This window comes from Scomber scombrus, chromosome 7, assembly GCF_963691925.1.
Source record: "Scomber scombrus chromosome 7, fScoSco1.1, whole genome shotgun sequence".
NCBI classification, from domain to species: domain Eukaryota; kingdom Metazoa; phylum Chordata; class Actinopteri; order Scombriformes; family Scombridae; genus Scomber; species Scomber scombrus.
Window position 1 is genome coordinate 13,741,920 of NC_084976.1, and position 19,773 is coordinate 13,761,692.

Genomic DNA, 19,773 nt, shown 5'->3' on the forward strand with positions numbered 1-19,773 from the left:
TTCACATCACACCACAGAAAGTCAACTCATTTTTGAATGGTAACATAGATATACATAAAAAATAACAGTGTAGGAGCCAAAATATGTTTTGTTTTTGTTTATATTTGCTTCAGTTGCACGTATTGCGTCACATGCAGTGATTGACACATGGGTGTGGTTTCCCCTTATTTTACCTGTTCACTTGGTTGGTGGCGGGAGATTTTGGACAAAGGGAATTAGTAGAGTTCCGATATTTTCTGTTGACCGTCACCATTGTCATCATCATCACCATCGGTTTTCATCACTTTATTCTTACAGTCGGATCACATCAGGGTTTTATGTTTGTGGAACAGCTGCTTGTCAGTAACTTTTTGATTTTTGATTCAAATAAACTGCAGTAAAAACATCATCTGGACTTTAGTATCATTTTGTGGACGTGTCACAGATAAGAGCCTGCTAAGTCTCTCAGCGGCCTTTTTGGAAAAGTAGTCGCTACATTTAGTCAACAGAAACTTATCCGCATCTACGGACACCTTGGATCTCAGAGTTTTGGACTCTATATGGACGTACGGATGATCAGCTGATCTGCTGTTTTCGCCTCACCGGCATGGAGAGAAGAGTCCACAGTTGACTGCGGCGGAAAAAACCTCACCTACTGACAGCGGCGCATCACAGCCATCAGAAAGGGTATGTTTGTTGATTCCTTCTGTGTGTTTGTTGAAAGTTTGAACACAGTTTGGATGTGCTGCCGCTTGTCCATTGGGGACTGTTGTTTTTGGCTTGTGTTGCATGCGCTTGATTTGCCGAGATCGGCGGAGGTTTTGTGCTGGTTTGGACTGTTTTTGTCACTGTGGCTGCCGTGCTCTGAGTTTAAAGATCGCATTGTGGACAAGGTTACGCTGTTGGGCGATAATGAATGAGATCTACTTGGAGTGGCGTTTATGTGTTGCTGTGTTACTGTATCTCTGATGAGCGTGCACGTTGGAAAATGTCACAATGAGTGGGTCTGATGAAGTGATTGATGAAATGGAGGAGAAGAGGACGGTCAAGCTTATGTAACCCAGGTGTAAAACCCAGTTAACTAAACTGTAGAGCTATCCTGAAAAGGAAATTAATGTTTAATTTACTGTTTTATGTGTTAAAACATCTTTAATGTTTTTTCCGAATTGCACTCGAATGTAACATGTTTTTTCCTAGTCGCACATGAATGCAACACTGGTTTTCAACCGCACTTGAAGGCGGCACTCAGGTTCACGGTTTAACCAAACAAATGCGGCTAACCGTTGAATAGCCAATTAGCGAGCACGTTCAACCTATTTTGTAAAAAAATAAGTTAGTAAGCAGCATGTTTCCACTTCCTTGTGACTTTAGCCGCAGCAGTGAACAGACAGCTGTCTACTGAGCAAAAGCGTTTAACACTGTGATTCAGCGGTAACGCAGACGAACCGCTTTTCCCTTCTTGAGAGCTGAGAGCCGACGACACTCAGCATTGGAAGAAAGTGCATCGGTCAGGTTTTTTGGAGACCCCTGGTCTTCATAGAAGTCCCTGCATATGAAGGGGATCCAGAGCTTGGATGGAGTGAATCGATGATCCATAGATGGCGAGCCTCCCGCAGATCCTAGAGAAGTTTTACTAACTACAGTTGGTGACTGTCACACAACAGTGATACATAAAGGGACAACACACATGGATTGATCAGAGAAACATCTTGAAACACAAAACAGTACCGGTACTTAACTAAAAGGGGAATAAGACTTTAATATTTGAAAGGCGCCATTTTATTTTCTTTATTATTTTTCATATTACTGTTTATGTAAATGTTGTAAACCTTTACTTGATTATACTCACTAAAGAGTTTACCTTTGCAAATTCTGGGTGTTTGGTGTTGTTCATTCTGGTTATATAGGTCTATGACAAATGAGCTCTTTCCGAACCTAGTCATTGAATGTGTTTCCTACAAGTGGGTTACACTTACAGCCAAGGCATGGGCTTGCAAAATTGGAACTCTTCAAAAGGAACGTCAATCAACTGTGAAAAAACTTAAAGGGCTCACACATGAAATAAAAGAACTCATGAAAAAGGATGAAAATGCAAAGGATGTGCAATTCAACTTGGAGAAACTGATTCAACTGTATGAAAATGCAAAAGCAACACACAAATCAGTTATTGTTTTGCTTCCCAAAGAGGAACAGGAAACCCAGAGTGACTGGTTTACACGCATAACAAAATGCAACACAGATTTCATGGAAGATGTGAAACAATGGCTTTTTGAGACTGAAAGACACTCTCTGAAAGCAGGTCATGTGACTGCAGATTCACCAACTGCTAAAGATACAGGCATTTCTCCCATCTCACCTGAGAAAGCAATTGTTGAATCAAAGGAGAAAATTCCCCAAACTGAGACTCAACATGACATTCCCTCCTCCCAGTCAAACATTATGACAACATCTGACATACAGGAAGAAATACAACCAGGTGACAGTGTGTCAAATGTTGCAAGCTGCAGGAAGAGCAAACAAAGTTGTTCTAGATTAAGCTCAAGAGTGTCAAGCACTTCATCTGCACGCATTAAAGCTGAGGCTGAAGTAGCTGCTCTTGTTGTAAAGCAAAGACTGCAGAAAGCGACTCAGCTGCAACATATGTGGTTTAAAGCATCCCATGATGTTGCATATCCACCAAAGAAAAAGGGAAATGGACAAACAGCAAGCAGAAATAAAGGATACAGCTAAAAGGAGTGCTGTAGCTTCTGTGCAAACCAGTGGTCTTACTGGGCCGGTGAAGATAACTTTAAACTTTCAATCGTGCCTGTGCAAGTGAAGGCCAAAAAGGGGAATGCAACAGTGTATACTTATGCCTTTCTTGACCCAGGTAGCACTGCATCGTTTTGTACAGTGGGCCTAATGACTAAGCTTAATCTCCAGGGAAGAAGGTCAAGTATTCTATTAAGAACCATGGGTCAAAAGAAGGTAGTTGAAACAAGCATTGTTTCAGGCCTAGAAGTTGCTGGACTGGAGAGCAGCAATTTTTGTGATCTTCCAGGCATATACACTCAGAAGACTATGCCTGTGCACAAAGGAAACATCCCACATCAAAAGGATATCAAACAGTGGCCCCATCTGAAGAATGTTCATTTACCTGACATTGACTCTGGGATAGAGTTGCTGATTGGCTCAGATGTACCTAAGGCTCTGGAACCACTGGATGTTATCCGGAGTGTGGGAGATGGACCCTATGCTGTCAAAACCATGCTTGGGTGGACAGTTAATGGACCATTAGGAGGAAAAAATGATGATCCTCAGGAACAGTCAACAATAAATGTCAACAAGATATCAGTTGTAAAACTTGATGAGCTATGGGAGCAACAGTTCAGGAATGACTTCCCTGAGTGTCTCAGTGATGACAAAGAAAATTCAAAAGAAGACCGTGACTTGTTGCGGTTTCTCTGGTGGCCTGATGGAGAGTACAGTCAGAACATGGTGGAATACAGAATGACGGTGCATCTTTTTGGAGCAACTTCATCTCCAAGTTGTGCTAACTTTGCCCTTAGGAGATGTGCTGAGGATAATAGGAAGGAATTCAGCCCTCAAGCTGTGAACACCATTATGAACGACTTTTACGTGGATGATTGCCTCTCTGCAGTAGTTTCAGAAGAGGATGCAATAGATCTTTATCATGAGCTACGAGCACTTTGTTTCAAGGGAGGCTTTCTGCTTAACAAGTGGATAAGTAACAGCCGTCGTGTGTTGTCTGCCATACCTGAAACAGAGAGAGTAAAGGAAATGAAGAATCTGGATTTGGACTGTGACAATCTCCCTGTGGAGAGGGTGTTGGGTGTACAATGGTGTGTACAGTCTGATGTTTTCAAGTTCAAAATAATCTTGAGAGACAGACCTCTCACAAGAAGGGGGATTCTTTCAACAGTGAGCTCCATATATGATCCCCTTGGAATATTGGCACCAGTAGTCCTGACTGCCAAGAAAATCCTGCAAGATTTGTGCAGAAAAAAGATTGGTTGGGATACTACAGTATCTGACTCGATCATACAGGAATGGATGTGTTGGATTCAAGATCTTCATAACCTGGAAGAGTTCAAGGTTGACAGATGCTTCAAACCCTCAGACTTTGGAACAGTGACATCTGCCCAGCTGCATCATTTTGCTGACGCATGTGAGGATGGTTATGGAACTGTCAGTTACCTATTACTGCATAACAACCATGGCCAGGCCCATTGTGGATTTGTGATGGGGAAAGCAAGAGTGGCTCCATTAAAGCCAGCCACTATCCCTCGAATGGAGTTGACTGCTGCTACTATGGCCAGCAGAATGGACACAATGTGGAGAAAAGAGCTGCAGATGGAATTAGCAGATTCCATATTTTGGACTGATAGCACCTCTGTGCTCAAATACATCAACAACAAGACAACAAGATTCCGCACGTTTGTGGCCAACAGAGTTGCTGAAATTCACAAAGTCTCACACGTACTACAGTGGAGATATGTGAACACAGCTAGCAATCCAGCAGACATGGCTTCCCGGGGTTTGAAAGTCAAATCTTTTCTTAAAAAACAAACATGGCTGTCTGGGCCTCAGTTTCTTCTTCTGCCTCAGGAAGAATGGCCTCAAAATCCTGATGGATTGGAAGAAATCTCATTAAAAGACAGTGAAATCAGGAGCATAACTGTAAATGCTGCTCAGATAATGTCTGAAAGGGTGGATCCAGTAACACACTTCATCCATTACTTCTCATCCTGGACTTGTTTGAAAAGGGCAGTAGCATGGATGCTCAGAGTGAAGAGACTGCTTCTGGATCTTAGCAGAAAGAGGAAACATGAAAGTGGTGTTCTTGCTCAACCAAGTAACATCCCTCAGAAAAACCTGCAAAAAAAGGAGACTAGAAATCTCAAAACCCAGGAAAACCCTCATCTCACATTAGAAGAACTGGCTGCTGCTGAAATGGAGATAATCTGCTTTTGTCAGAAAAGGAGATATACAGATGAAATCTCAAGTCTAAGGAAAGGAATGAATGTTAAACGGACTAGCAACATTCATAAACTCAACCCCATCCTGGAGAATGATGCGTTGAGAGTTGGAGGACGACTTAGCAGAGCATCAATGCCAGAAGAGATGAAACACCCTGTCATACTGGCTAAAGATTTCCACATTTCTGATCTAATACTTCGTCATGTTCATGAAGAGGTGGGTCATGGTGGTCGCAACCATATGTTATCCAGACTACGCCAAAAATACTGGATTCCTGGCGCCACTGTGTTGATCAGAAAAATTCTTTCAAAATGTGTTGTTTGTCGGCGCATGAATGCTACACCTGGACAACAGCAGATGGCAGACTTGCCCCTGGATAGAGTCTCTCCTGATGAACCTCCTTTTACATATGTTGGAGTGGATTATTTTGGACCCTTCGGAGTGAAGCGTGGAAGGAGTATTGTGAAGCGCTATGGTGTCATTTTTACATGCTTGGCTGTAAGAGCTGTTCACATCGAAGTGGCATCATCGCTTGACACAGACTCTTTCATTAATGCCCTCCGGCGCTTTACAGCCAGACGTGGTCAAGTAAAAGAAATACGATCTGACAATGGCACCAATTTTGTGGGAGCTCAGCGTGAATTGAAGGAAGCAATTGAAAGCTGGAATCAAAGTCAGATTCATAATATACTGCTTCAAAAGGGAATCAACTGGATTTACAATCCCCCTCCTGGCTCACACCATGGAGGTGTATGGGAAAGACTAATTAAATCAGTGCGAAAGGTTCTTAACTCCACCTTAAATGTGCAAAGTCTTGATGAGGAGGGTCTTCACACAGTTTTATGTGAAACTGAGGCAATCCTAAATAGTCGTCCTATCACCAAGGCTTCCACAGACCCAAATGACCTTGAAGCACTTACCCCAAACCACCTTCTGCTTCTTAAAAGTATGCCTTCACTTCCACCTGGACAGTTTGAGAAGGAAGACATATACGCTCGCCGCAGGTGGAGACAAATTCAATATATGTCAGATCTGTTTTGGAGAAGATGGATTAAAGAATATCTTCCACAACTGCAGGAACGACAGAAGTGGTCTAATATCAGACGCAACTTTACACCAGGAGACATTGTGATCATTGTGGATGATTCAGCACCTCGGAACTCCTGGATAACTGGAAAGATTGAAGAAACCATACTGGACAAACAAGGACTTGTTCGTCATGTTCGGATAAAGACCAAGACCGGCTTTCTGAACAGGCCAATCACCAAAGTCTGCCTTCTACTGGAGGCAGAGGAACTTTGGCATGCCCAAACTGACTTTATTTAGTTGTTTTTTGGACTTTGCCCCTTGCCCCTTGCACACACTACAGTACACAGACTGCAGACTTTACTTCAGATTTAGAGTGATGGTAATAATAATAATAATAATAAATCAAACTTATATAGCGCTTTATGCGGTGCTCAAAGACGCTTTACAATTTCCCTATTTCCCTATTTAAAGCTATGAAACAAATGTTTATAAGTTATAAAAGGTTAAAAAACAAACAAACAAAAGAAGACAAAAACAAAGGTTAAAAACATGACGAGTCCAGTGGGAGCTAGGAGTTGAAGGCTAGTAAGAAAAGGTGTGTTTTTAGTGCAGATTTGAAAGAGGAGAGGGTTGGGGAGATTTTGATGTGAGGGGGGAGTGAATTCCATAGGGTGGGGGCAGCAACAGAGAAGGCCCGATCACCCCAGGTCCGGCACTTAGTCCGGGGGACTTGTAGCAGGTTGGCAGAGACGGACCTGAGGGATCGGGAGGGGGCGTGGTGATGAAGGAGGTCAGCAAGGTAGGGGGGTGCTAAGTTGTTGAGGGCCTTGTAGGTGGTGAGGAGGATTTTAAAGTTGATTCTGTGTTTGATTGGAAGCCAGTGAAGTTCACGGAGGACAGGTGTGATGTGTTCTCTGGAGCAGGTACCGGTGAGGAGGCGTGCAGCAGAGTTCTGGACGTATTGGAGTTTATTGAGGACTTTGGTGGTGGTGCCGTAGAGAAGACTGTTGCAGTAATCGAGCCTTGATGTAATGAAAGCATGAATGAGTGTCTCAGCAGCGGTAGTAGACAGGTTGGGGCGGAGGCGGGCGATGTTTCGGAGGTGGAAAAAGGCGGTTTGGTGGTGATATGGTTGACATGGGGGAGGAAGGAGAGAGTGGGATCCAGGATAACTCCAAGGTTACGGATTTTGGTGGAGGGGGTGATGGTGGAGCCGTCAATGTTGAGGGAGAAGTTCTGAGTGGAGTGGGTGAGGGAGTCAGGACCAATGATGAGGACTTCGGATTTGTTGGAGTTGAGTTTGAGGAAGTTATTTTGCATCCAGGTCTTAATGGCAGTCAGACAGTTGGAGAGGGTTGAGAGGGTGGAGGCAGTGATGGTTTTGGAGGGGAGGTAAAGCTGTGTGTCATCGGCGTAGCAGTGGAACTGGAGACCATGGTGACGGAGGATCTGACCAAGTGGAAGCATGTATAGAATGAAGAGGAGTGGACCAAGCACAGAGCCCTGGGGGACACCGTGGCTGATTGGCAGTTGTTGATGGCAATGAATTGGTGTCTGTCGGAGAGATAGGATCTGAGCCAGGAGAGGACGGTGCCAGTGATGCCGAGGGTGGATTGAAGACGGGAGATGAGAATGGAGTGGTGGATCGTGTCAAAGGCAGCACTGAGGTCAAGGAGGATGAGGATGTTGAGGGAGCCAGTGTCAGAGGATAGCAGAAGGTCATTTGTCACTTTGAGGAGGGCAGTTTCTGTACTGTGTTTAGAGCGGAAACCAGATTGGAAGAGTTCGAAGAGGTCGTTTGAGTCTAGGTAGGTGATGAGTTGTTTGGCAACAACACGTTCGAGGATTTTTGATAGAAAAGGCAGATTGGAAATGGGGCGATAGTTGTTAGGGGAATCAGGATCAAGGCCGGGTTTCTTTAGTACGGGGGTGACTGATGCAAGCTTTAGGGAGGAGGGGACATGGCCAGAGGAAAGAGAGAGTTTACAGTGGTTGTGATGAGGGTGGTGAGAGCAGGGAGACAGGCCTTTAGAAGTGCGGTGGGAAGCGGGTCAAGGTTGCAGGTTGATGGTTTCATGGTTGAGACTGTGGAGGAGAGATCAGAGGAGGTGATGGTAGCAAAGGTGGAGAAGGATTTACCAGTGGTTAGGGGGGGCCCAGGTTCGGGACATGGAGCGGGGTAGGTGGTCAACTGGCTGTGGATTGTGCTGATTTTGTCACTGAAGAAGGATAGGAAGTTATTGCATTTCTCAACTGAGAAGGAGTGTGAGATGGTGTCCATTGGTTTGAGGAGTGTGTTAATGGTGGTGAAGAGGGTCCTTGGATTGCTGCTGCCAGACTGGATGATTTCAGAGTAGTAGGAGGAGCGGGTAGAGTTCAGGGTGTCTTTGTAGAGCTGTAGATGTTGTTTATACATTTCCTGGTGAACAGTAAGACCCGTTTTTGAGGCAAGCCGTTCCAGTTGGCGTCGTTTGGATTTGAGATGGTGGAGTTCATCAGTGTACCATGGGGCAGAGTGGGTGAATGAGACCAGTTTAGACTGAACGGGTGCAAGCTGGTCAAGGCAGGATGAAAGTGATGAGTTGTAGCAGTTGACCAGGTTGTCGGGGGAGTTGTTGTGGGTGATGGTGAGTTTTGAGATGGACTCAGAAAGACATGTGGAGAGAGAGGATGGGTTGATGGACTTAAGGTTGCGGAAGGTGATGGTGCGTTTTTGCTTCTCGTGGGGGGAGGGAGTGTGAGTTTGGAAAGTGATGGCCAGATGATCGGAGATGTGAAGGTTGTTACTGGCCAGGTGACTGATGGTGACTCCAGTGGAACAGACCAGATCCAGGGTGTGGCCTTTGTGATGGGTTGGAAAATCAACGTGCTGGGTGATGTTGAAGAATGAGAGGATTTCCAGAAGTTCGGTTGCTGGTTTGCAGTCAGAGGAGTCAACATGAGTGTTGAAGTCGCCCAGGAGGAGAACAGATGGAGATATAGCACAGAGCTGGGTAAGGAATGCAGATAAATCAGAGGGAAAGGCAGGGTCGGGCTTGGGGGGACGGTAAATGACTGCAATGACCAGGGGCTTGGGACCAGATAGTTTAAAAGAAAGGGATTCGAATGATGAAGGGGTTGGGATGGATGTTGCACTGGTTTTGATGTCATGGCGATGAATGATGGCAATTCCACCTCCAGTTCGACCATCCAGACGAGGTTTGTCAATGTAGGAGTATCCAGGGGGTGTGGCTTGATTAAGTGAAAAATAGTCCATGGGTTTTTGCTAGGTTTCGGTGAGACAGAGAAAATCCAGTGCTGAGTCAGAAATAAATTCACTGAGGAGAAGTCCTTTTTTATTAAGTGAACGGGTGTTGAGAAGAGCAAATTTCAGATGAGATGGGTTTCTATTGGTGATGGGTTGAGGAGCTCTGGGTAGAGGAGTGAGGTAAACAGTGCGCACGTTGTGATTGTTATGGTGGTCCTTCTCTGTGGGCCAATCGGCACCCTCCAAAGACACGACTCTTTGGAGGGTGCCGATTGGCCCACAGAGAAGGAATTGAATTCCCTGAGCCGGAGTAAACAAACTTTCTCCGGCTGCCTCTATGGACATATCGTGGCCGACAGGGAAGTCCAAGTTCATTGATGCTGTTGGATGCAACGTGCCCGGGAGGAGTGGTTGGTGAAGAGTGTAGTTGGAGAAGTTCGGAGATGGGATGCCGGTATTTTAGCACCATGCTGTCGTTGGTCCTGCTGACACTGCTAGTAGCGTTAACAGCTAGACGTGCGATGCCAGCACTAGTCGGCAGCTAGCCGCGAGCTCGCTGGCTAGTAACGTCAGCCAACTCAGATGGAGAACAGAGAGGGAAGCGAGGACAATCCAAACCATGACAGGACGACAGAAGCAAATGCAACCGGAGTGACGGAGGTCGGCAACCCGACGGGGACGGAGGTGGTTAGGCCCGCAGAGTTTTTGTTTCCCGGAGGGCAATGTTGACAGCAGGAGATCCAAGCAGGTAGGATGCCTACTTCACGGGTAGAGGGGGAGATTGTAGTCAGATCCAAGGTCCAGAAAGGTGTCGAACAGAAGGGGTTGAAAGTAGGAGGAAAGTAGACACAAGGAGAACTAGTAGAAGAGTTTAAAAGACTAATACATTTAAGAAAATCGCGGGTGGAGAAGCGGCGAACAGAGCAGCACCAGCGTCCTCTCCAATTAGATCACTCTTTTCCAAGACTGTGTGCTCACTAACTTCTGGCATCGTTATGAAGAAAGATCTACAAAATAGACTCTCCGTAATGTTGGAATATGCTTGTGTGTGATTATCCTTTATAATTGTGTAATTATTATTGTTTGAGACATAATAATTAGGGGCCGGTATTGTAGGAGCCAAAATATGTTTTGTTTTTGTTTATATTTGCTTCAGTTGCACGTATTGCGTCACATGCAGTGATTGACACATGGGTGTGGTTTCCCCTTATTTTACCTGTTCACTTGGTTGGTGGCGGGAGATTTGGACAAAGGGAATTAGTAGAGTTCCGATATTTTCTGTTGACCGTCACCATTGTCATCATCATCACCATCGGTTTTCATCACTTTATTCTTACAGTCGGATCACATCAGGATTTTTAGGTTTGTGGAACAGCTGCTTGTCAGTACCTTTTTGATTTTTGATTCAAATAAACTGCAGTAAAAACATCATCTGGACTTTAGTATCATTTTGTGGACGTGTCACAGATAAGAGCCTACTAAGTCTCTCAGCGGCCTTTTTGGAAAAGTAGTCGCTACAAACAGTTTAAAAGAATTTATGTCATTTTTCCCCCCATTTGTTGTTTTTTGGTGTTCTTTGTTCAAAATTGTCATGATCTTATTCTGAGATACACAAAAACATTATTTTCAAAGTAATGCAAAGTAGTAATAATAAAATAATATGCATGTCATCCTCCAATTTTGCCCCCAACAACCAGTGTGCAGTACATTGCTAAAGATGTGTGTTCAATGCTCTTTACCTCCACGGTTGTTAATAAATGTCACCTGACTGCCTCATTAGATGACTTCTGCACATTCTTATGATCTTATCTACCAATTCAATACAATTCCCTATCTGTACAAGTAAACACAGATACTATGGTCTTGTGTTTTACTCTAGCTCGGCCCATTCAATTCATCTTTATGTCCTTAAGCTGCCCCTGAAGTGTGGTCGGGCATTTGATCTACATCTCCTGTTGGCCTGGCTGCTTGCTGCATTGCAAGCATTTCTTCCATCACGTTCTCTGTCACCAATACATACAACTGACTCTTACTTTTCTATTGACTTTACAATAAAACTATCTACTATCCAGAGCATCCAGAACATCTATTGACAACAACAAAAAATCCGACCACACAACTCCTCCACAGTCCTCTAAAACCTTCACTGGCTGTTATTTTTAGAATACAGTTCAAAATCCTGCTCTTAGTTTACAAATTAATGGTCTGGATCCACAGAACATATCAGATGTGGTACCAGTATAACACCCCAGCAGATCTCTCAGGTCACAAGGTGGAAATTTTTCTCTAATCTTTGTTTTTTTGCTGAAATATTGGATAATTTGAGCATTTATTGAAATAAGATGTTTAGAGGGGAAAATCGTTATTTGGTGGAGCTGTTACCAACTCATAGACATCTGAAATGTGATCTGACCACACACTGCTTTTTGTAAAACGTCAAAACCCAAAAAAGTTGGAAACCACTGGCTTCATCTTAAACAATGTGTTGTATTTTAAAAGCTTCTTGTATTATCGATTGTGTCAAATCTTTTTTCTGAAACGTAACTAAAGCTGTCAAATAAATGTAGTGTAGTAGAAAGTACAATATTTCCCTCTGAAACGTAGTGCAGTGGAAGTATAAAGTAGCATCAAATAGAAATACCAAAGTAAACTATAAGTACCTCACAATTGTACAAGTGCAGTACTTAAATATACTTACTTTCCACCTCTGCAAACTCTGCACATACATCATGCTGCACAGTGAAGCTCAAACATTCAACTAAAGTAAAAGACTGTAAGCTTTTTGATATTTTAGCTGTACATTTGTAAATATAATTTTATTCTGAATAAAATAAGACCGGAAGTGTAGTTCTGTTTTAGAGGAAGAGAGTTGCGTGGTGCGTTCACAGCGCACAGTGGGAGGAGGGTTGCGTTCAAGTCAGAGAAGGTATTAGCGAGAATCCTGTCAACAAACTCACACAGAGTGCGATTTATCACGTTTGTTAAATGGACATTTCTTGACAGGAGCCGTTTAAGCTCAAGGGACGCGGTGAGACTTCATTCGTAGTCGTACATTGTGATTCAATTGTTGCAAATGTTGACGTTTACATAAAGTGGACGTGTTGTTTAGCTAGCAAGGTAACGCAAATACGCTAACGCCAGTACTTGATTAACGACAGCTCTCTTAAAGGCCTGATGTATAGCTGGCTAACGATTCCAGCAGACTAACAGCTCTTTAGCGTTTAAATAGTTGATACTGTCTTGCGGGAAATTTGATTTAAAAACTGTCAGCGATGCATTAGCTAGCATTAGCTGCTGGTTAGCTAATAAACTCGTCTTGTTTGTGTTGGTTGACGAGAGCTTCACTGTCTTTTGCTCTGGGCTGAGTACAGTCTTCACGTCAGCTAACATGCATGTATCTTGGTTGATTTTAAACACATTTTAATGAATAATTCGTTCAAATGCCAGCTGATCACTTTGATCTGTAGCTGATATTAAATCATCGTAAAGTCATTGCCTTATGACGAGTCTGTATTATCTATTCTTGACTTCATGTCTTTAACTGCTTCACAGCTGATTCTCAAGACATACAGAGTAAATGTCTTCTGCGACCTGACCCCTGGATCATTCTGCCCAGATCCTAATTTATGTTTTGTGGTGAGGCCATGACTACCGTCAACATCACCCGAGATATCCTGCACAGGCAGATCAGGGTGAGTAAAGCAATGCTACAACATCCTCTGAGCTGAGCTGGACACAAAGAGCTTCTCACACATAGAAATGATCTGGCATAGTTGCTGGGCTCTCATTCAGAGATTATACAAGTAAATGAGAAAGTAACACAAAAAATACAAAATGTGGAAGATATAAACTGCTTGAAAACCACAAGAACTGGTGACGAGATGATGAAGGCTTTGATTCATGTCTGTAGGACAAGAGGGCATCAGGCTTCCAAAAGTCCTACCATGTGACTGACCCCTTCATCAAGAGACTTGGACTGGAGGCTGAGCTTCAGGTCAGTGACTAAGTGTGTATATGCCTGTGTGCAATACTTGCACATTATATTCTCTTCTGACAGTTTATACTGTGTGTTTCGACAGGGCCACACTGGCTGTGTGAACTGTTTGGAGTGGAATGAAAGCGGAGAGTAAGTCTTCAAAACCTAAACTTTTACCATATGAACAATTATAGTGTCAGACCTGATTTTACTATCTGTTTTATGTACGCGTATAACTTGTATTGGTGATTTTTTTCTTATTTCAGTCTCCTGGCCTCGGGTTCAGATGATCAACATGCCATCGTCTGGGATCCATTCAGACACAAGAAGCTTACTACTATGCACACAGGCCATGCAGCAAACATATTCTCTGTAAAGGTAAGCAGATCTGATTGGAAGAGGGAGGCAGTGAATGGCAGCAGGTGGCTGAAATGGTCAGTTATAATGTGATTTAAGGAAGCGATGAGAATTAGGTGCAGCGTACATAAAAATAATTCTCCTAATTGTTGCATGTCAATCTGAATTGGATTCACTATTATAATTTCACTACATTTTGCATCACAAACAATTATTCAAATTCAGGATGACTTACAGTATGCAAAACATGCTCTACTGATGTGACACTTTGCTCTGCCTGGATCATTGTTTAGATATTAAGAAGTGCTTTGTATGTTACAAGTTCACTTCCTGTACATTAGGTGGCACTGTTGACTATTTATTTTGTGGCTTGTCATTTGGTGAAAAAACATCTTTTACACATTTTTATCACAGTTAACGCACAAAATACCCCCCGATTATAGCACTGTTCAACAATAGAACGCTTGACTAAGATGGGAGCGAAATGTAAAAGCTCGTCCTATAAGATACCCATGTAAACATATTAGCAATGTCTTAATCTGTAGGGATTTGCAAAAATTGAATTAGTATGTCTTTGAAAAAATAAGTTAATCACAAGACATTGTGTCTGTACTCATCAATTCACTCTGGTGTGTTTGTTTCTTCGTACAGTTCCTCCCTCACTCCGGTGACAGAATTTTGATTACAGGTGCAGCCGACACAAAGGTCCATGTGCATGACCTGACGGCAAAGGAAACCATCCATATGTTTTCTGATCACACCAACAGAGTAAAACGCATTGCCACAGCACCCATGTGGCCCAACACCTTCTGGAGCGCTGCAGAGGATGGCATCATCAGGTTAGAGCCCGGGAATAATTTATACAATGTTATGTTACACAAAGATTTTCAATCTATCTGATTTTCCACGGTTATTAAGCTCACTTTTTTCTCGCTTGTACAGACAATATGACTTACGGGAGAACAGTAAACGCTCTGACGTGCTCATCGACCTGACAGAGTTCTGTGGTCAGCTGGTTGAGGCCAAGTGTCTCGCTGTCAATCCACGGGACAACAACTACATGGCAGTTGGGGCCAATGGTCCTTTTGTACGTCTCTATGATATTCGGATGATTCACAACTACAGGTTGGTTATGGCTTCCTGTTTCCACATGAAAATTTCAGTCTATAATCATGATTATTCAAAAACTAATCACATGTAAGTCATTCTCCACTCCAGGGATTGATGTACACATTCACAACTTGTGGTTTAAACACATTTTTCTTTCCTTGCACAGGAAATCTACGAGTCAAAGCACATCAGCAGCTGTGCACACTTTCTGTGAAAGACAGAAGCCTATCCCAGACGGAGCTGGCCAGTATTATGTTGCAGGTGCATAATGGCTGAATTGATTTTTTATCAAATTTTTTAATGGGCACATTTGTGTTCAAATTATATAGTAAAGACATCAACAAATGTGCAGTTGACAAAAAAAATCTGTCCCTCTGTTTGTTTGCTTCAGGTCACCTACCAGTGAAACTCCCAGACTACAATAACCGCTTGAGGGTCCTGGTGGCCACCTACGTCACTTTCAGTCCTGATGGCACTGAGCTACTCGTCAACATGGGTGGGGAACAGGTAATGCGTCTCTGAGCAAACAACGAGCAGTGAGACAAGCTCTTAATTTCTGGTTCACTGTTGAAATGTTTGCTCTGTTTGTTCATTTTGTGGTGTTTTAGGTGTACCTGTTTGACTTGACATTTAAACAAAGGCCATACACCTTCTTACTTCCGAAAAAGTGCCAGTCATCAACAGGTAGGTCTGTGGCATGTTTACTCTGGAAATATCTTAAGTAGCGTCAGTGAGGTACATAATGTATGTCATGTATAGATGTGATAGCATTTTTGGACATTTTGTCTCTCCAGGAGATGTGCAGAATGGAAAGACAACCAATGGCATCTCCAATGGAATTCATTTGCCAACCAACCATATTCGATTTGCTGAAAGCAAGATGCGATCAAGGTAAGTGTCTTTTCATCCTGTCTGTGATTGCTCTTACACACGGATTGACTGTATAAAGGTTTATAAATGTGCACACACTAAAATATCTGCTCTTTCATCTGCTCTCTTTGTTGCAGTTCCACTGAGCTCCCTCCTAACTTGGAGAAGATAAAGCAACAAGCTAATGATGCGTTTGCGCGGCAGCAGTGGACGCAGGCTATACAGCTGTACAGTTTAGGCATTCATCAGGCCAGCTGTAATGCCATGCTCTACGGGAACCGGGCTGCAGCCTACATGAAACGCAAGTGGTAGGTCTCATTGTATCATAAAGCTCTGACACTGCAGTGATGATTCTTTTTCTTCTCCTGAAGAGTATGAGAGCAGTTATCAAGTGTTTATGCTTATGTCTGTGATTCATAGGGATGGAGACCATTATGATGCCCTCAGGGACTGTCTGAAGGCTCTAACTCTAAACCCCGGCCACCTGAAGGCTCATTTCAGGCTGGCACGGTGTCTGTTTGAGCTCAAGTATGTGTCTGAAGCTCTGGAGTGTCTGGATGATTTCAAAGGAAAGTTTCCGGAGCAGGCGCACAGTAGCGCCTGTGATGCCTTGGATAAAGATATCAAGGCTGCTCTCTTCTCCAAGACAGAATCAGGTAGGAAAGAGTGAAACAGTGCCATCATTTTTTAAACAAGTATATACACAGTTGGTTCTTGAAATAAATTTGGATAACACATTGCCACCATCCTTTTTTTGTGGGATATTTACATGGTTTGTATTCAAAGGTGGAAGTGTAAATGGAAACTTTAGTTTATTTGTAAATACCTATGAGTGACTCCCTGATTATGATTTCTTTCCTCACTAGCAGAAGATAAGAAGGCCAACAGTTCGATTAGGTTCCATTCGTTCAGTCGGAAGGAGTCCATCCCTGAAGATGAGCTGGTGCTGCGAGAACGTAGCTTTGACTACAAGCACAGATACTGCGGTCACTGCAACACCACCACAGACATCAAAGAGGCCAACTTCTTTGGGAGGTCTGTAAATCTCACGTCTGGTCTGCTGATGCTCCACTAGGGGGCAGCCAGAGACAGAGAAAAACTAATGCACACTGGAGGCAGTAGAGCAAAAACCTGCAGCGTAAAGCATTCATAAATGTTGACTGTGGTCTATCTACAATGTTTTGTGAAAGGGCAGATGTGTGTATACCAACTTAAATTATTAACAAAAAAATGTGGGTCTCCCCATTTCAATAGGATATGAATATTCAAAACAGCAACAGTTTGTTTTATCACTCAAACACAATATGTTTAGTAACAGGCAGATAACGGGAAAACTTCTATGAAATTATGAAGTCTGATTACATTTAATCATGACATTTGAATATTTCAGTTTTTCCAATATGATTAATTAATTGAATAAGAAATGCTTTGTCTTTGTGATGTAGAATTGAATGTTTGCTCAAAATGTGTATCGGCTTATGCAGGCCACACAAAATTACTTGAGATACAAATGAGATTCAATTTAAATATAGTACGCACAGTGTAACAGAGCTTATGAGTTAACACTCAGCACTGTGTATGAGAATGACTCGTTGAGTGTTGAACTGACCAAGCGTTATACGAAGTAGTTTAATTAAAGACTTAATTAAAACAGTTGCACAGTTTAGTGACTCCCAGTACATACAACATGTTTCAGGTACGTGTCTTGGCAGGCAGGTCTGAATAGTTATCTCGTCTCCACAGCAAAGGCCAGTACATAGTGAGCGGCTCAGACGACGGCTCTTTCTTTATCTGGGAAAAGGAGACAACCAATCTGGTGAGGATCCTGCAGGGAGACGAGTCTATAGTCAACTGCCTGCAGCCACACCCCAGCTACTGCTTCCTGGCTACCAGCGGTATCGACCCCGTGGTCCGATTGTGGAACCCCAGACCAGAGGTGAACGACTGATATGTTTGTTTTTTAAAACTTTAGCAGTTTTAAAATGTGCTGCAAATGTGTTTTGACAAAACCAATAAGTTAGCTACTAATAATGGCAAAAAACAACAAGGTAACAGTAATGTTAAAGGTTGTAGTTAAAACTGCTGATGCTTTAAATGGTGAAATTCTGAAGCTTTAAGTCATTTATAAATTCATTCAAGTTATACTGTTTTATGGTGTGAGCTGAGATTTATTATTCATACCTCACACTGTAATTTGCAACAATTCTACATGATTTCATATACAAGAGCGCAACTTTTGTTTATATGCTATACTATCAAAACTAATTACAAACTCTTAATGTAAAATATAATTTAATAATTTTAAAGCCATCCAATCGTATTTAAGGGGGCACAATGCCTCTGGTTACTGGTGGCTTTTTACCTAATTGCTCATCATCAGTCTGTTAACTAGTGTAGACAGCATTGGTTTAGTTATGTGGTCATTTGAACAGTCTTTTCAGTTTTTTCTGACATTTACCAGTGACTGATGACCACCTGTTATACCTGGAAAAGATGTTGTGGTCATGTGATATTTCATGATCTACAAATCAATAAAGAACACCTGAGTGCACCAATAATTAATGTACAGGTTGTGATATTAAAATCTAAACAGAACTTACCACCACAAGTGACTGTGTATCACTCTGCTGCCATTACCTTTTTCCTCTGTTTTCGGTCAGACGGAGAACGAGAATGGACGCGTGGTAGAGGACATGGAGGGTGCTGCTCAGGCCAACCAGCGACGTATGAACGCTGATCCACTGGAGGTAATGCTGCTCAACATGGGCTATCGCATCACAGGCTTGCGTGGCGTCGGACCAGAAGGGTCAGACGACGAGGACAGCTCAGAGGGACAAGTACAGTGTCGACCAAGCTAAAGAAGCTGTAAGCCATTCTGTAGAATGGATGTAGGAAGCAAAAAACTCTCCCAGCTCCAGTTTGAATCTTAATCCCCCCCTATCTGACAGAAACATTGAGTGAATGTCATGTCACATCTCTGCACTATGCATTGCCCTCCCCTGTCCTAATACAGGACAGGTGGAGACCACTTTGGGGAGAGGAATTCATTAGGGTGAAGAAGACACCCATCTCGCCCCTTCAAAGCACCAACAACACCTCAGCCTCTGTCTCCACCCTGTGGTGGCAGGGGGACACCTTTTGAGGAGAGCACCTTCCACGTCACTCCCCAGTTTCTCATGAAGAAGAAGATGGAGGAGTTCAGCACTTATCCCTCCTCAGGTTTATGTTGGAGAGACACACAAACACGTCGAGGGACAGGCAGCCAGTTGACCTATTTTCAGGTCAGTGTGGCCACATAGTCACAGTGTCCTCCATGGAGGATAAGATCTGATCACAAACCAGAAGACGGTGCTTTGTTGCATCTCCTGTCTGCCCTACAGCTGGAGCGAAGAGTCACAGTGCCCGCTCATCTCAGAAAGGCCGCACACCCAAGTCATTGATTCTGAATTAGAATAGATCTATTTTCTGTTGGAGTTTTGGTCACAGGAAGCCTATAATGAATCGTCACTGTCCGATTTGTGAAAGTGTTGCTCCAGTGAAATGTGTTTATAAACTTAGTGTTTTCTTCTGCCAAAGGTTGTCATCTATGATTTCAATGGCCAAGGATTAATGTTTGTTTTCTATGTTTCATTGAAACATAATTTAGGCACAATATACTCCTTTAAGTTTAGAGGGAGATTTTACTACAATAGTTCGTTGATAAGATCAACATGGCATCGACAAGTGAAAATGTGTCTACTTCAGTTTTTTGTTTTTAATGAAGACCCCTTGATTGCAAATTCAATTTGGTGTGACATGTCAGTGTGAAACTTTTGTTGGGTTTGAGTTGGACACAGATGCTAATTTGTGGTGTATGACAACTGGGCACTAAGTATTTGGTGGCGATAGGGTTCCTGCCTACTAGCTGCGTGGCTCTAGCACTAGTCCTCTGCTCCAGTCAGGTGTTCAGTCCTGCTTGCATGAGGCTTCTCTGACCATAGTTGTGGGCAAAAAGGACACAGAGCCATCCCATTTGTTGCTCAGAGAACTGCTTGTTTGCCCCGGAAAAGGGTAAATGTTCAAGAATAACAACATGCAACACTAGGCTTCCATATGTTTTACTTAGTTCATGAATTTGAGATACTCTGTTTTTCTTTAAGGAATCCTGTAATAACCTTTGTTGCAGACAAATTAAAGAATAAAATTATTGAACACCTTCTTGTCTGTGTTCTCTTGCTTTTGTTCC

General features: G+C 43.0%; 1 protein-coding gene across 3 annotated transcripts; it reads left to right on the top strand.

The window, feature by feature from the left end:
• The first annotated feature begins 525 nt into the window (after window positions 1-525).
• On the top strand, window positions 526-19,744 carry wdtc1 (WD and tetratricopeptide repeats 1). Of its 3 annotated transcripts, none has more exons than XM_062422515.1 (16): window positions 526-666; window positions 12,788-12,927; window positions 13,146-13,229; window positions 13,315-13,361; window positions 13,478-13,589; window positions 14,220-14,407; window positions 14,511-14,693; window positions 14,845-14,939; window positions 15,070-15,185; window positions 15,287-15,362; window positions 15,473-15,569; window positions 15,686-15,856; window positions 15,969-16,204; window positions 16,415-16,583; window positions 17,292-17,484; window positions 18,209-19,744. In XM_062422515.1, exons 2-16 carry the CDS (start codon window positions 12,862-12,864, stop codon window positions 18,404-18,406), a joined length of 2,031 nt encoding a protein of 676 aa, XP_062278499.1. In that variant the 5' UTR covers window positions 526-666; window positions 12,788-12,861; the 3' UTR covers window positions 18,407-19,744. The 3 variants fall into 3 exon arrangements, with proteins under 3 accessions (XP_062278499.1, XP_062278498.1, XP_062278500.1); XM_062422514.1 differs by lacking the exon at window positions 526-666 and adding an exon at window positions 12,141-12,263; XM_062422516.1 differs by lacking the exon at window positions 526-666 and adding an exon at window positions 12,141-12,263 and having other exon boundaries at window positions 16,418-16,583.
• Window positions 19,745-19,773: the final 29 nt, after the last annotated feature.

Coding starts and splice junctions, on each gene's coding strand:
- wdtc1 (XM_062422515.1), top strand. CDS start 12,862: ATGTTTTGTGGTGAGGCCATGACTACCGTCAACATCACCCGAGATATC. Junction 13,362..13,477: donor GAGTGGAATGAAAGCGGAGA/GTAAGTCTTCAA, acceptor TTCTTATTTCAG/TCTCCTGGCCTCGGGTTCAG. Junction 14,940..15,069: donor TGGCCAGTATTATGTTGCAG/GTGCATAATGGC, acceptor TGTTTGCTTCAG/GTCACCTACCAGTGAAACTC.